General features: G+C 45.0%; 1 protein-coding gene across 6 annotated transcripts in view; it reads right to left on the reverse strand.

Moving 5' to 3' along the window:
- Positions 1–17,082, reverse strand: part of SNX25 (sorting nexin 25) — a 109,071-nt gene that overhangs the window by 3,689 nt on the left and 88,300 nt on the right. The window contains exons 11-18 of one of the 6 annotated variants that reach the window (XR_009538220.1): positions 16,346–16,477; positions 14,907–15,023; positions 13,163–13,303; positions 10,609–10,722; positions 6,411–6,575; positions 4,500–4,617; positions 692–758; positions 481–574 (exon numbers count right to left, since the gene is read on the reverse strand). Coding sequence is in view for 3 of the 6 variants with exons in the window: in XM_060136238.1 (XP_059992221.1) it covers positions 1,270–1,400; positions 4,500–4,617; positions 6,411–6,575; positions 10,609–10,722; positions 13,163–13,303; positions 14,907–15,023; positions 16,346–16,477 (918 nt within the window). In the remaining 3 variants the exon portion in view is untranslated. The other 5 variants (XR_009538221.1, XM_060136236.1, XM_060136238.1 and 2 more) reach the window with 5 other exon arrangements.

Raw genomic sequence — 17,082 nt, forward strand, 5'->3', positions numbered from 1 at the left:
TATTTACAACTGAATAAAAATATAATATGGGGCTTGTTTAGTTTAGATTTTTTTTCCCCCTTAGTTTTAGCAGTTGACTCCCAGTTTTTGTGTGGGGAACTCATAATGCTACAGCCTCGTAAGCATTGGGTACTGGGCATAGAGTATAACCCTTAGGGATATGGGTAACGTGATACAATTCAGAATATGCATATGGCTTATAATAGTGTTATAGGGTACACACACCCCTCATGGATACCTAGCTATCAACTAACGAGGAAGTACTATTTTAGTATCACCCCAACTCTAAAAAAATATATGGTTTGCATTTCCCTTCAAATAAATACCTGCCGTGCGATGCTCATCCTACTTTCATTTTGGCTCAGAGTCTAAGCCTTAAACTGATCCACATCATGTGACATAAAAACGCTGTACCCAAGATATTAAAACCAGTCATCATGGCCAACAGAGAACTTTCCAGAACAATCTTCTGACCCTCGCCAACCAGCCTGCCAGAGCCAGCCCAAGCTTGTTATCTGGTGCACCGCGCATTCTGGAGGAGACAGTCTTGTAGAAATCTGCTTCCCTATCCAATCTTAGAATCATACCAGAAATAAAGAGAGAAACGAAAAAACCTTTAGTTGGGGATGTAATTGGACTGTTAAGGCAAAGGCTAGGGCATGAATTCAAACATTAGCTTCGTGCAACTCACTTGTTGATGGTTCTTCCGAAAGTGACCTGAACGAGAGCAATTAATGTTCTTCTCACCCATTTAAACACTAAAATATAAATCAGAGGAAAAGCATTACCACAGGCTATCACAATCGTGACATTTTCATAGCAGCACAAAGCATAAATCTTAACCACGTCACTCAATCCAAGTCTGGACACTAAGGGGCTTTGATATCCACAGAATTTGGGTCTAGGTTAGCAAACTTCTGCCCAGGAATACTCGAATGAATAAGCTTTCATTTTCTACTTTGCAACTGATGAGGGGAAACTTAAGACTTCTTACAGCTTTTCAATGCCTAACAACAGCTGAGCTAGCAAGTGGAACTAAAACTTCACTTCATGTGTCCCCGGGCTACTGACGTCTGTTTTCCACTAGCAGACAGTGCAATTCCTTTTAGATTTGTGCCTGGCTTGTTGAACCCAGTGTTCTAATACACGGCTCTGAACGAGAAGCATCTGTAGTCAGATGTTGACAAATATTTTGAAATATTAAGAAACTGATAGGTCTAACTGCTCCCTTTTGAATAGTAGTTTGTAGATCATGCATTTTAATATATTTTATGCCCGTGGGGGAAGAAAGGGGGACTGGGAAGCCCCAGGATTCCGAGTAAGCCATGGACTCATCGCTCCTGCACCACCGCCCGGAGCAGGCGGCCACCATCGCCTTCTCCGAGCCTCAGTTTCCTCATCTGGAAAAGGACAGTGTTAGCATGTACTTTCGTTTTGCTGGAGAGTCATGGCACTACTTTGTGTGAAAGAGTTTTGTGAAGGGTCCTACATATCTAAACTTTTACTATTAGCACTAGATTAGGAGACACATTGTTATAAGTGTAGAATATGAATATAAACCAAAAGAAGGCAAAGAAATGCTGTGAGGATATTTTTGGTCTGCAAATTGGAATCGAAACCAAATATTCCGCTTATATATTCACTTCCATCCACTGCAATGTTTAGCTAGTGACACATGACTTGGCTATGATGGGGCCAAGAATTCAGGGCTCCTGCACCAAAGAAAAAAAGGGGTAAATTCACAAACACCTCTGTACGAGGGAAGGCACCCAAACAGAAATCAACAGTTAACACACACTTGGTGCTAGACTTTAACACATTCTCAAGTCATTTCTAACTTTAAAAATGGATCTAAGTGTCCAGGTGCAGTGGTGGTAATCCTTCAAGTAAGTGTCAAGTCCTGGGGTCAGGACCACGCCTCAGAAGTGCCCTAAGTGTTGATGGAATTCAGAGCGCGCTGCAGGCGTGCCCATCTGAGGCTGGCGTCCCGGCTGGGAGGGGTGTGTCTGGCAGGGATGAGAACTTCCCTCCACCTTTCTCAGGCAGCAGACAGGTAGCTCAGACCCAGAGGGTCTGGAGACACGAGCAACTCCAGGAAGAGTGCCGGACAGCCGAGTGACTGGTTATAAATGTTTAAAACAGCTACACTTCTGGTCCATTTTCATAAACTGAACTAGAGCAGGAACCCAAAACGGCTCTGCTACAGATTCTCTCCCATCACTGATGCCCCTGACTCTACGACATCTTCCTGCCCTTCCCTAGTCCCCCACTCCAACACAGAATAGCCCCATTATTCTTTCCAAGGACTCATTCGTTCGAGGCCATGGAGGCAGCTGCGGCAACACTAGGATTTTGCTGATGGCAAATATATCACATCTCATTATCAATGATGTTCTGTTTACTCCCCTCTGGAAAGTCACTAGCAAAACCAAATATTCTGAGCAGGTGCACATGAGGGAGGAGATGCACACCACAGAGAGGACTTGGAGCCCTACTCCTGCCCTGACTGCCTCTGACACGTCCACCAGGCTTCTCAGTCTCTTTGTGTCGCAGAGAACACGCTGACCCAAGGCCGAGACGGTGCTTCCTCGTTCTTACCGACTCTGTGGGACATGGGGAGGACTCATGATTTAATGGGCAGACTTCACTGTGGAGGAGCCAGCCTCCGGGTTTGGGGGAGAACTGTTTTTTCCGGCCTGTACTGAACCAAGTTCAACACCAGCACACATCTTAAAGTGTCGGACCAGCTATAGCTTTTTCATCTGCAAGGATCCTTAATAGTTGGACGATATTCCATCATGTGGATATTTCTTAATTTAACTATCACCCATTTCTGAATTTAGCTTAGTTCCAATTTTTCCTTACCGTAATTATGCTCAAATGAACATGCTTATCTATAAATCTCTGCCTGGAGTTTAGAATTTGTGTCTATTGCTTAATGTGAATTACATTTTTGAAACCATTATGTTGTAAATTCACCGAAGAAAGAATCTACCTCTGAGATATTTTTGTTTCCCCTATGGAGCCATATCTAAAACATAAGCTCCCAAAGTGTTTGCTGATTATTTTAAGATTTGGCTTAGAGGAAGAAAAAGTTCAATGACCAAAACAATCCCGGCACTGAAAATTTTCTTGCCTATTCATTCATTCATCCATCCATCCATCCAAGCATTTTCATTGATCACCTACTATGCATCAATCGTTGTAAAGATACCAAGGATTAGAAGACATAAAAGATGCGCCCAAGCCTGTAAAAGCACTTGAAGTTTCTTCATCTGCGAAGAATCCTTTAAGCGACATGTTAAGGGATATATAAATAAGAACCAATGCACAGCCGGCTTCCTGCATAGGACCAACTCCCAGCCCACCTTCTTTGCCCAAAGGGAAAAGATGCTCATCCAAGTGGGCAGAGCCCAGGACGTTCTCCGAGCAACGTGCTCCCGGTTGGAGCACTGCTGTGCCTTGCGAAACCCTGCTCCTCTTGTGCGCTTCCTCTGCTAGGCGCTCAGCTGTGCCTTTAGGCACCTGGCACACCTCTAGCTAGGACTCGAGGCTCCAGGTGTGACCGAGTATGCTGGCGTCGCCATTTACAGGTTGGGGACTGTGGAAGGTGAGGGCGGGTAGACAGTCCTATTCAGGACTCAAGACTAAAGCCAAGAAGTACTGTTTGACCTTTCACCCCGGTACTGCTTCGGGAGAGAGGCACTTGCTCAGGTTTTAACAAAAGAGTATTCTGATCCTCCTTTTGCTCTTGTTTCTTCTAAGTACGTCTCCCCTCAGGAACTATTGGGGTAGGATTCCTCACCTTGGCACTGCTGTCGTTTGGGACAGGATAACTCTTTGCTGTGGGGCTGTCCTGTGCACTGGAGGATGCTTTAGCAGCGCCCTTGGCCTCCGCCCCACGAGATGCCAGCGGCACCCTCCCACGAGCTGTGACAACCAAAACTGTTTCCAGACATGCCAGTGTCCCCTGTGGACAAAATGCCCCCACGCCTCCACGGATGACCAGTCCTCTAGGGAGGAAAGGAGGCTGAAAGCAGGCTCGGGCGTCCCTGCGTCCCTGGCCACATATTCACCTTTAACAACAGGGCTCTTCCTCTGCTATGCAAAATTAACTTTCGTATACCTTTTGGTGATGAAGCAATGAGGCGATGCTAAGTCACATAAAAAGAAATTCAAAGCATTCAAGCTTTCTGTATACAGAGGAACATGGTGCAGGGTAAAGCAGGACCCTAAATTCCATGAGTACAGGGATATCTGTCCTAAGGTTGTGTCCTCAGAACCTGCCTTGGTATCTGGTTGGCCTGTAAAAGTATTTGCTGAATGAATATAAATACATGTCTGATTCAGGAACAAAGGGATATTGTGTGTGTGTGTGTGTGTGTGTGTGTGTGTGTGTGTGTGTGTGTGTGTGTGTGTGTGTGTGTGTGTGTGTGTGTGTGTGTGTGTGTGTGTCCACTTAACCAGCAAAACCACTGAATAGTAATAAAGAAGCTTACTTCCTCGAAGTTCAAAAATCTCCCCAATCAGCATGAAACATGGTTCAGCCAAAGAGTCTTTCCTTCCATCCACGTCATCACCACTATCTGACAGGTCACTGTCCTCCTCTGCCTCCTCCTGGGGGAACAGTAAAGTCACAGGAAGCAGGTCACTCATCCAAGGAAGGTGATACGTTCTCCTCCCAGGGTCAATTCCGAATGATGCACTTATAGTTCAACCTCACACAATCCTTCAACTTCCCTACATGCAGAAACCTATGCATTTTCACAAAGAGGCCAAAGTGTATCTAAACTCAGGGCATAGCTTGATCCTAAAGTCTCATTCAAGGTCTAAAATAATTTTGAAAAGCCTCTGTCACTGTATTAATGAGGAGTGAATTCGGAGATAACAAAACAGCTTTCTAACCATTTTGAGTTTTAAAAGGAAGGCTTTTTAACTTGAAATATTTTAAATTCACTGTTTTTTTAAAGACATGTATAATTTAAAGTAATTTAGTTATTTTTAAAGCTCTGATTCGAGCTTTTATTCTGTACTTCAGCTAGTCTCACTTCTTGATCTGCGTATCAGCAAATTTCCGTTGAGAACTCATTTATGCCAGGCACCAGGCTAGTGCCAACGAGTGTGACGTGGATCCCGACTTTGAGAGGCCCTTAGCTCTGCGGGGAGGTGGCCAGCATGCACGTGGCTGCTTCTCCAAGCAGGGTGAAGAGCTGCAACAGGGGTGCAGACGTTAGGCAGTGGAAGGACAACTGAGGAAGTTCACTCGGATGTGTGCGGGGGGGCAGCTGAGGCTGCGGGAACAAGCAGCGGCCCAACAACAGGGCCTTGGGGGCGTGACGAGCAGAGCAGAGGGCTGAGAAATCAGCGGCCGGAGGGGCACCCCCAGCTTCACGGCTTCACACTGCATGTCCAGCAGCATCAGAGGCTGCAGGAGGCTGCCGGTCGGCCACTGGCCTTCCTCCTTCCGAGAGCAGTTTCCCGGAGTGACTGGGCCACAGGGTGAATCCCAAGAGGTGCAGGGATAAATGGGAGGTGACAGAGGGGAGGGGCCAAGTACGGCCAGACGTGACACGTGTGGCATGCAGGAAAGAGGCGGGGAGGTGCCCAGGAGGGAGGGAGGCAGGCAGGCAGGCAGGCGGAACCCTGTGGTTTGCGGGCTCTGCTCCAGCTCAGGACGCGGCAAAGCAGACGCTCCTTTCCACGGTTACTTCCTTCTGTCCAAGCTCGTTAAACCAATTCTGGTGAAGAGGCGGTGGCGTCTGGCATTGAACTAAGGAGACGCCACATTTCGGAGATGCTCTCGTGTAGCTTGTTGGAGAGCCAAACGAGGGGCCGCAGGCCTCAGCCAAGTCAGGGGCCCCTGGAGGGAAGCCCGAGGGCCAGGTATGAGATGGCAAATGTCTGCAGCCTGTCTATTCACTCCTTCACCCACCCGCATCACTGCGAGGTGCATCTTGCTTCAGGACGTGACACGGCCTTCCATTCCCTCAGATAAAACCTGAACTCCTCAGCGCAGCGGCCTTGCCCCTCCTCCTACCCTCGGCCTCATTTCCTTCAGCGCACGCTCCCGAAGCCCCCCCTCGGCCCAAAGACCTGCTGACTGTTCCGCACACGCACCCTCTGCTCCTGAACCTCAACGTTAGCTCCAAGCCCTCTGCGGTGCCGGCCCCCGTCCCGGGCGCCAGCCAGGCCACCTTCCGCAGAGGGCCTCCCACAGAACCTCCATCCACATGCCACTCACCTACCTTGTGATCAACCCTGTCCCCAAATATGACAGCAATGGTGACTCAAGGTATTTGCTTCCTCCCCATCTGTAGCAGGCCTTCCACAAACACCTGCCACATCAAACAGCCTCCAGAAGACGTGTGCTTAAATATGCTTCAAAAACATACAACCTTCAGACAGCTCACCTCCTGATGGGAGAAGAAGTCGCGAGGGAGTCTTTCCAGAAATGAGGATAATGAAAATGTGGACTTTTTCCCCTGCACGTCAATAACCTTGAGGTAGTCAGGAGAAGGGCTCAAAAAGGCATAAAGTGCTTCACTCTGACACAGTCTTTCATCTGAAAGCAGATTCTGTGGGAGAAAGAGGATTAATGCCTCCTGCGTGGTTCGTCTGTGAGCTGGGAGCCACGAGGAGTGAAGGCAGAGTTGACTGTCCCAGGAAATTTACTTTCATCGTAATTCTGAACCTAAAACCACTTCCCTTTCCTCCTGAAATAAAATATATTAGATGAGTTCTCACCGAGCTTGATGGCAAACTGCACTCTGTGGGTTAACTGGAGCGCCCTGCTCGTGCTCAGGGCGACGTGAAGTCTCACTGTGCAAACCGCCTGCAGGTCCGGGGGCTGCCGCCTTCGAAAGTCACGGGTGTTTTCTGCACACTACACAAGGATCCCACCCAACCCTTTCATGGCTACGTGTGTGCGGACTTTGTACATGAGCTGAAAAAAGAGCTTTGGGTTGTCACGTGGTGGTAACTGCCTGGCAGCCAGTAGTTTTCTGTCCCTGTGCTCCACCTTCCCCAGGTAGCGTATGTTTACATAATTTTATAACTGTTTTTACTGGCCCATAAACTGGAAATGTGCTCAAGTTCTCTGGCCTTAGGAGAAAGGAAAGGAGAACGTGCATCAAGTTGACGTATGAAGCAAGTGCTACTGATAAGACAGGAAAATTAACAATGTGACCACAAGAATGTGTAAATGTCTGGTGCTCACAGATACAGGGTTTAGGAATAAATGAACCAATGAGAAATCCTGCCCCATGGATGATGTAACCCCCTGGGGGGCTGGAACACTGGGGTTCTGATGGCAGAACCCTCTCTGCTGGGAGAACAGGCTACATTCTGGTCCCAGAGGAGTTGGTCCATGACGTTCACATTATGTTTGCTCAGATGAAGCTTGAAATCTGATAAACCCTGTGACCCTCCCTAGAAAAGCACCTCCGAGCAGCCCAATAGTGCCACACTGGGGATGGGGGGTCCCGAGCACCCCCCCCCACCGCATTCCAGTGGTTGTCAGCTTCCTGTGTCCTGCGGAAGACTGGCCTGAAGATGGAGGTTCTGCCTCAGACGTGGGGAAGGAGATTTAGGGGACAGGCAGTTGGGGTCACTACTGCCTTCCCAGGCAGGCCCCCGAGCCTTTATTCCTTTTGTAGAGCATTAGATGCTCAGCTGCACGTGAGGGTGGGTTAGGAGTGAGACAGCCTCCCTCCACCTTGACTTCCTTTAGCTAATCTCCACTCCAGCACTCTTTTATTAAATAGTAGCAAATGATAACCAATGCTAAGTCTCAAATAATGCAATCAACGTAACTAAGGAAATCATTAAGGATGACAAGTCTTTGGACTAAGTTATATTCTATCATGAGGGAAAGTAACCAAATTGAACATGTATGAGAACTTAGAAATATTCTCAAAGATTATGTCTATGGGGCAAGGTGTAATTGGGATATTATCACATCTTCAGGCTGAGAATATAATCCTAATTCCCACTCCTTCCCCCCAAAGGCTTAGAGCACGTTGTCCTACACAGGTGGAGTCTCTAAGAGGACTAGTCAGTGTGAGATGAGGAGAGTAAAGCATTCCAGGAAGAGCGAACAGCACGTGCACACCCAGAAGTGGGTGCCGCACTACTGCGGGGACGGCTAGAGTAAACTGCCTGTGTGTGAGGGACGACTGGCTGGATTATTATCTATTATCACTATACCTCGAAGGGAACCATGTGTCATATATAAATACTCACACAAACACACACTCAATGGAATCCTCTTTTCTGGAAGGTCCTGTGGACCTAATAATATCTGCCTTTCAGACTAAACCTTTTGCATCTTGCTTTTCCTGTCTGCAGCTGGTGGGATGATATTTTGAAACTTCAGTCTGCTGTGTAATCTACCTAAAGTTATTAAATAGTGAGCACTTTCACATGAAGTCTTTGAGGAAATGAAAAGCAATTTAAACCATTACTTTCTGACTTACAGTCCTCTTGATCAAAAGACAAATGGCCCCTTGAGATGCCCCTTCCACCTCTTCAGGCAGATGGTCCCCGCCCCCAGCCTCACCCACGCCACCTACTGGCAGCACAGAGCACATGCTTCTCTTGGCACCAGGGCAGGAATCACTAACCCATTTCCATCACCAGCAACCCAACAGGGGCACGAGTGACCCCTCCCTGCATGCCCAAAAGTGAAGGGGGCACCCCGGTCTCTGCAGCACAACTGGAAAGGCAGCTGAAGGGCTGGAAGCGCCAGACAACCCGAGACCCTCCCTCCCCCAACAGCAGAGGCTGGAAGGAAACGGAAGCATCAGCTGCAAGATCCCAGAGCTACACACGTGGGGCTTCACAAGCTTGGATTTTGAATAATACATATTCGTTTCACAAACAAGACCTTTAGTTCATCTGAACAATTTAATCAGGTACAATGCTTGAGTGGGTTTAATATTTCCTAGATGTTCTGAATCAGCAACGAGATGGTAGTATTTCAGTTTTAAATTCTCTCCTGTAATAGCATTTAAACATTAATGATTCTCTATCCCAGTTCTGCCATAATTAAACTCGGAAAGTTTTTCAAAGGTACAATTATTTTATTTCCTGAGGGAAATATATACATATACACACACACATATATATATATATATATATATATACACACACACACACATTTATATATTTATAAAAAATACATATATATTTAGAGAGAGATGAATATATGAGAGAAAAATAGTTAGGAACACTTGCAAGGGAACTCTAGCTAAAATGTACCTACTTTTACTATGATTCACACCCTGGTCCAACTGAATATAACATAACCTTTACTAAGAATTTGGCAACATCCGTTATTAAGTCTCAGGACTTCTAGCTACTACTGCACTGGCAAAAAGTGTTTCACAAGGCAAAGGTCCATGCCCCCTGAGAACTATACGGGCTTTGGGGGCCGTGGTGTGAGCAACTTAACTAGACCCTGAATACAGAGGCCCCACCTAAGGAAAAAATAAATAGTGGTTTGCTACTGGAGACAGTATACCTTTGTTCGGTCTTATGTTCTAAAGACAGAGTGAAAGAAACCAGTTATGCGTTTAGAGGAAATAAGGAAACTATCTTTAGAACCTTGCAGTAGGCAAGGATTTCTCCACAAGCACAAAAGGCATTCACCACAAAAGGAAAAAAAATGGATAAATTGGACTAAATTAAAATTGAGAACTTACGCTCATTAAGAGACTGAAAAGACAACCCACAGAAAGAAGATAGCCACAGCACATCTGCTCTGACAAGAGATGCACATCCAAAACACACATGAAACTCCTGCAAAGCGATATGGAAAAGACAGGCAACACGACAGAAGAGCAGACACAACTTTAACTTCACAAAAGAAACCGTCCAGTGTGGAGTGAACAGAAGCCTGCATGCCGCTGGTGAGAGTGTACAAACCGCTATGACCACTCACAAAAACTGAAAACCCCAAATGCCTAGGGATTCCCCAGCAGCTATTCACCGAAAGACAAGCACTGACAGCTTATTAATAGCCTCCACCTGGAAACTCTCCCAACGCCCATCAACAAGAGCACGAACAGACTGCAGGGGTTTCACGCCAGGAGAAGCCCATTCAACAATGAAAACGAGAACAAAAATGAAATCAAAGAACGGTCTGCAACTGAAATAGCCCTATGGGAGGACCTCAGGCCCACGATCCTGAGTGAAGGGGGTCCACGCCCTGTGACTCCACTCATGTGAAGTTCAAAACCAGCTGTAAGCGCGTGGTCGTGAGTCGGGACCACGGTCACCTGTGGTGACGCTGGCGGGACTGGTGACACTCTGTCTCTGGGACTAGGTGCTAGTTATGAGGGTGTGTCCAGTTTGTGAAACTGGAGAAAGCCGTACACATGGTATCTGCATTTTCTGTCTGTAGAGTATACATATATATACACATATATACATACATATATCACCAAAAAACAAACAAACCCCAGAACCCAAAACCAAAGATATTTTGAGGATCTGTCCTGACCTGTGAGAACAGGAAGCAAACAGGCAAACTCTGAGAATGATGACGGTTCAACCCCCAATAACCCCCAAATAACTAATTTTCCTCCTATATCCAGAAAGTTTGCTTACCTGTAAAAACTTATTTAATTGATTCTTTGACTTTTCCATAAACTTTTGATCTACAGATTTGAAAGGCAGCTTGCTAAGAGAAGGCAACTGGACTTTTTTTAAAGAAGGGAAACACTGTGAGGGAAAAAAATTAAATGTTAGTATATTGAAATTACATTTAAATCTTTAAAAAAATTTTAGATTTTTAATAAGAACAAACCGAGTATCCTCTTCCTATACTAGGTTCCTCTGAGACTGAAGACCTTGAAAACCTCCCTGTTCTAACCAGGCTCAAGGAATCCGGAGGAACAGGACATGTGACGAAAAAAGCTAACGCCTGTCCGTGGACTTACAAACGCCTGGAAGCTGGAAATTGTGGAGCTGGGCTGGGAAGGTGGGTCTGCACCACAGGCACGGAGCACAGTGTGTGGGGTACGGACACGTGGCTCCCAGCAAGAACTTTTCTCTTAGAATGTGCTCTGTTTACAACATCTCTGTAAAAAGTTATCAGGGTTGACAAAAGACCATGGAGAGAAAGAATAACTCAGGTTGTAGCTTTATCACTGCCTTTCAAGGGCAAACTGCAGAATGTAAATATATTAATAATAATAAAGTATGTTAACAGATAATAAACTTCCCTCTGTGGATTAAATCCTGCATTTTGCCAGGCACTGTGCTAGAGGCTGGGTGTGTGTAACGGCTCTGAGTCACCCCTACTTTACATATGGGACAACTGAGGATCGGGGCTGAAACCCACATCCATCTGGCCATCAAGTCTGGCCTCAGTGCCCGCAGGACTCTGCAGCCTGCCCCTCAGACGCTGGGAGGACAGTGGGTTCCAAATGCTCCAGACGCTGCCTCTTCACTAAGGCACTGGGGCCACTGGAATATGCTGACTAGATCACTGGTGCTGAAAAGTAAGTGAGCACAGAGTGCCTGCAACGGCCTTCCCTCCTACTGTTTTCAGGGTCACAGCAGCCCCGACAGGGACCTATCACAGCTGTCAACAGGAAGAGTTCTTTCAAAAAATGAAAACTCCAAAAAAAAGAAAGTAAGTAAGAAAAGAAAAAAACTCACACAATACGAAATGCCAAAGGTGAGAGAAGAACCCAGGAATCAGGCCACAGAGGAAGAAATATAATGAGACAAAAGGACAGACGTGAAATTTTATAAGGCTTGTTTCCTCTAACGCTTCAGAGCAATTGTTCTTGATAGAAATTACTGATTAAAAGTGTTTTTTAAAAATCACCCTAGAAGAAAAGGTGAAAGGAAACAGACATATTTCCTTTGCAAAAGAAGGGTCTGAGAGGTGACCGTAGGGTTTTACCAGCATCAGTTCATTCTGAGCAAGAGAAAAATGGACTTAAATGAAGGTAGAAACAACTGAAGAACACTTTAATTGCTGGGGTAAAGGGCAATTAGCTCCAGTAGATGGAGAGTTAGAGAAGATGCAACTCCTGAGAAAAATGGGAAAATCGTGAATGGAAACTAAGACAACCTGGATTCTAGTCCTGCTTTGGCCGTTATGTATACATCCTACTACGAGTCAGTTAAACTCTCTGGGATCACGTTCCCTCACCTATCAAATAAAAGAACTGACCTAGATTAGTAGCTTTCAAACATTTTAAACTAAAATCCACAGTAGGAAATACATACCACATTGCAACCCACAATGCACATGCAGATACATGCATCCATATATTATATAGTACACACACCTAGACATAACAGTACACATACCCAAACGTATACACACCCAGACATACAATACACACACCCAGACATACACACATCCATCTATGCAATATACACACCCATACTTATAATATACACACCCATACTTATAATATACACACCCATAAAACCGAAGCAAAAGTACCATGAAACAGTGCTCATTACTACTACTACTGTAACTACTACTAATAAAAACAAATAATGTTTACTATGTGCAGCACGTTCTTCTAAATGCTCTGTACACGCTTATTCCCTTCATTCTTACAACAGCTCTGTGAGATAGGTAAGGAAGGCACTATTAGTATCAGTAGAATACAGATATTAATAAAAAGAGGTATAAAGAGATAGAGTGACAGGTCCAGGTCACAGAGCTGGTAAATAGTAAAGCGAGGATCAAAACTGGATCCAAACTCGAGCAGCCTGGCTGCAGAGTCTGTGCTCTCAACCACCGCACTCTACTGATGCAATTCCTTTATGTGATGAAATGCAATATATTCTATCCTCTTTCTATTGCTGCAACCCAGAACTGATCTCACTACCCGCAGTGGGTCACAACTGGCAGCTCTGAAACCAATGGCCATCGATGCTCCCCAGCTCTCCTCCAGCTCTGGGGTTCTGGGGGATACAACGGAGGTCAGACAATTATCTATCCTGAAGGATTTAGACTAGACTAGATGGTTGATCTTCAAGTAAATTTCTAAACGTCAAGCTGAAAATGCCACTTTGCCAGTATCAACAGCAAAGGAGAAAGATGAATCCGTTTCTTTGTGTGTAAAAATTGAAATGAGCTCTTAAATCTCTTCTTCAGTTATTCTAAATCTGTGTTCACAAGAATTCATACCTCACTAAGTTTCCGGTGTAAATTCTGAAACTCACTGAGCCTTCTGGGGACTGTCCAGTTCTTAGTTTCAACTCCTCCAACTTCTTGTAAGCTTACCATGACAAAGTAACAGGGCATTTGTTCACCATTCTCTTCTGTAACCTTGGAAAAAACAGACGAACACAACAGCAACGAAAAGCACAGTGAGCGATACGGTAGGCAAGACGTTTAAGTGTCCCCCAGGATCTCCCTCTCCCTGGCATGTATGCCCCACACAGTCCCCAGGACTTGAAAATGATGGGTTCTATTCTAGCAGTTAGGGCATGTCACATGGACAAGCAACCTTAAACTAGGGCCTAATCCTAACCATGTGGGCCCTTTCAAAGCAGAGGGATTTCTCTGGCGAGTAGCAGAAGAGGAATCAGAGGAAGCACGAGAAAAGTCTGACATGTGCCACTGTAAAGATGGAGAGGGCCATGCGGAAAGGGTCTGGGAGTGCTGCCAGGAACTGAGAGCAACATCGTGCTGACGGCAAAAGAACAGAGTCCTCAGTCCCACAACCACCAGGAACTGAATCCTGCCAATGACCTGAATGGACCTGGAAGTGGATTTTCCCCAGATTCTCCAGACAAGAACTCAGTCTGGCCAACAACCTGATTTCAGCCTTACGATGCAGAGAACACAGTCAGACAGCGCTGGACTTTCAACCTACACAACTGTGAGCTAATAAATGGGTGATGTTTTGAGCCATGAAATGTGTGGTAATTTGTTGTGCAGCAAAAGAAAACTAACATAGCAGACTTAACATCCTAACTGGGTTTCCTTGAAAAAGCAAATTAACAGGAAGCGAACAGGTGTGAGAGACCAAAACCTCTCTCAGAGAAGGATGAGGGTTTCCCCAGTTTAATACAGGATTCCACAAGCTGTGATTTCCATTTTCGAGAAATTTCACATTGGGAGACCTAATTTCCCCTACCTCCCAACTTAAGGTAATTCTTAAACACTTACACACACACCCTGTCATAATTCAGAATAGCCACCATTGCTCTTCATGTAAATGGATGAGAGAAGAAACAAAAAGGAAATACATTGAATCTAAGCTTGAATTAGTGTCATGAACCGAAATTAGAGACGAAGAATCAACAGAAAGGCAAGGGAAGGAGACAGTGAACTTGCCTAGCACCGGCTGAGCCCCACCAGGTAGGATCACCGTGTCCCTGTGAGGACAGGGGGTGGAGGCGAGCACACAGCTCACAGCGGCTCAGCTCTCTCAGAGCTCCAGGGAGGCTGGCATGAGGCAAACACATCCTCCACAGGTTCGCACACGGGGCTGCTTCGTGAACTCTCGGCAGTCAGGTGACCCCTCTGGGTCCATTTCCGTTATCTTTTCGGGAACCAAGGTCGCGGCAAGCCCCTGAGCGATAGCTGATCACCAGGGCAAAGGGCCTCGTGAGGGTTTTTCCTCCTCTCCTCCCTCCCTCAGTATTTGCCTTTGGAAGATAGTTATAATAAACTGTGAAATGTCAGAGGCAGCTCTACGCAAAGGTGAGAAGGTGACAGAATGTGTGTTCTCTGCCCTCCAAGGGCCTCCTGTTACCTTTTGACATCACATCCCCTGAGCTCCCCCCTTCCTAGATGTCCATCCCAGAGGCAACTCCATCTGCGGTGACCAAGCGTTTGTACACGGTATTCCAGGCTCTGTGCAACCTTCCCTCCCCACTGCCCTCCCCTCCCCTCAAGAAAGGTATCTGGCCCTGCAGCTCACCTGAAAGGGAGGCTCAACAAGCACCAAAGACACACTAAGGGCACTTGGTAAGCTCTCACGCAACACGTGTGCTGTCAGGCTGGCTCCTGGAGAACATGCGTGGTGTTGCTGCCTAAACTAGAAGGGAATTTAAGACTGTGAATTCTAAGCCCTTCCCCCGGTAAGAGTGTCAGGCCACTGAGTTGACGGGAAAAGCAGGGATGGACACATAAGTTGGGCAAGTGGGCCCTTGCAAATCTCAGGAGCTGAGTATTTGACCAACCATTTGAGGCAATGATGGGGCCAAACAGTCACAATGACTTACTCAGGATCTTGTCATTTGTGTGCTATACGGTGGACCGGACTTTCTCTTTTTTTTAAAATTAATTTTATTGGAGGAGAGTTGATTTACAATGTTGTGTTAGTTTCAGATGTACAGCAAAGTTATACATATACATATATTCATTCTTTTTCAGACTGTTTTCCCATACAGATTGTTACAGAATATTGAGTAGAGCTCCCTGTGCTATACAGTAGGTCTTTGTTGGTTATGTATCTTACATATAGTAGTGTGTGTGTGTTCATCCCAAACTCCTATTTTATCTCTGCCCCATCGCCATGTTTCCCCTTCTGTAACCATAAGTTTCTTTTAGAAATCTGTGAGTCTGTTTCTTTTGTAAATAAGTTAATTTATATCATTTTTTAAAATTAGATTCTACATATGACTGACATCATTATGATATTTGTCTTTCTCTGTCTGACTTACTTCACTTAGTAACATCATCTCTAGGTACTCTGGACCTGACCTTCATCTCCAGGTTTCGACAGTCGGGCAGGTGGGAAGGAAGGAGTTGTCAACACTAACAATGTAAATGCATAGAAATATCTTTCCTTTAAATGAAATTATTTTTACAGACAAAAGAAAAGGGATACAGTGTACTCTGAAAACTATTGTCCCATATCCCTCAGAGAATAGCAAAATATTTTCTACTTCAAGGGAAAACATATTCATTATTAAAGATCTGAGAGCTATTGACATTTGAGCCACTGAAGTCAGCAGGACGGATCAATCAGAAACACATTTAAAATTCTTCATCTCCAAATTTCAAGCAGTGCTTTCCATTTTATTTCAACCCTCAGTGGAAAAGTAAATTGGTAATTCAAGGACATTAATTGTTCCTATCTGAAAGTTGCTTATGATTCCAATGAACAAGGACAACTTTCTGTCTGAAGTGGAGGGAGATCAGATCTACACCAGGCAACCCAGTAACAGCTCCCAGTCATGAACCAGAGTGAAAATACGGGGTGAGGAAGGCAAGACCAATGCAGTCTAGAAGAATGAATATAAGTTTTCTATTCCCAACCTTAATTATTTGGAACAAAATCTTGTCTGATAAAGTCAAACTTAAACTTTGGAAATAAATACCTAATAAACTGGGAAGAAAAGCAGACAAACCTACCTCTCCACTGGTGATGGAGGCTTTCCACATACCGAGGTTCTCACACCACCAATCTGTTCTTGCCATGTGCAGCTGAAGTTCTGTGCGTTCTTTCTCTATTAGAATTATTTCCTCCTTCAACTTAGAAACAATCTGCCACAGGAAAAACATCCTGGGAGTCATGAAACCATCTAAAATGCTATGCAATTCAGCAAAGTAGCAGGATACAAAATCAACACACAAAAATCAGCTGTGTTTCTATACACCAGCAATGAACAATTCAAAAAGGAAATTAAGAAAACAATTCCATTTACAATAGCATAAAAATAATAAAATACTTAGGAATGAACTTAAGCAAGGAGGTGAAAGACTTCTATGATGAAAACTACAGAACACTGATGAAAGAAATTAAAGGAGACATAAGTAAATGGAAAGACATCCCATGTTCATGGACTGGAAGACTAAATATTGCTAAGACTCAATGCTACCCTAAGCAATCCACAGTTTCAACACAATCTCTATCAAAATTCCAATGATGTTTTTGCACAAATAGAAAAATCCATCCTAAAATTCATGTGGAATCTCAAGGGAATGAATAGCCAAAACAATCTTGAAGAAGAACCACAAAGTTGAAGGACTTACACTTCCTGATTTCAAAATTTACTGCAAAGCTACACTAATCAAAACAGTATGCCATTGGCATAAAGACAGACATATACCAATGGAATACAATAGATAGCCAAGAAATAAACCTTTGC

This window comes from Lagenorhynchus albirostris, chromosome 21, assembly GCF_949774975.1.
Source record: "Lagenorhynchus albirostris chromosome 21, mLagAlb1.1, whole genome shotgun sequence".
In the NCBI taxonomy this organism is placed as follows: Eukaryota; Metazoa; Chordata; class Mammalia; order Artiodactyla; family Delphinidae; genus Lagenorhynchus; species Lagenorhynchus albirostris.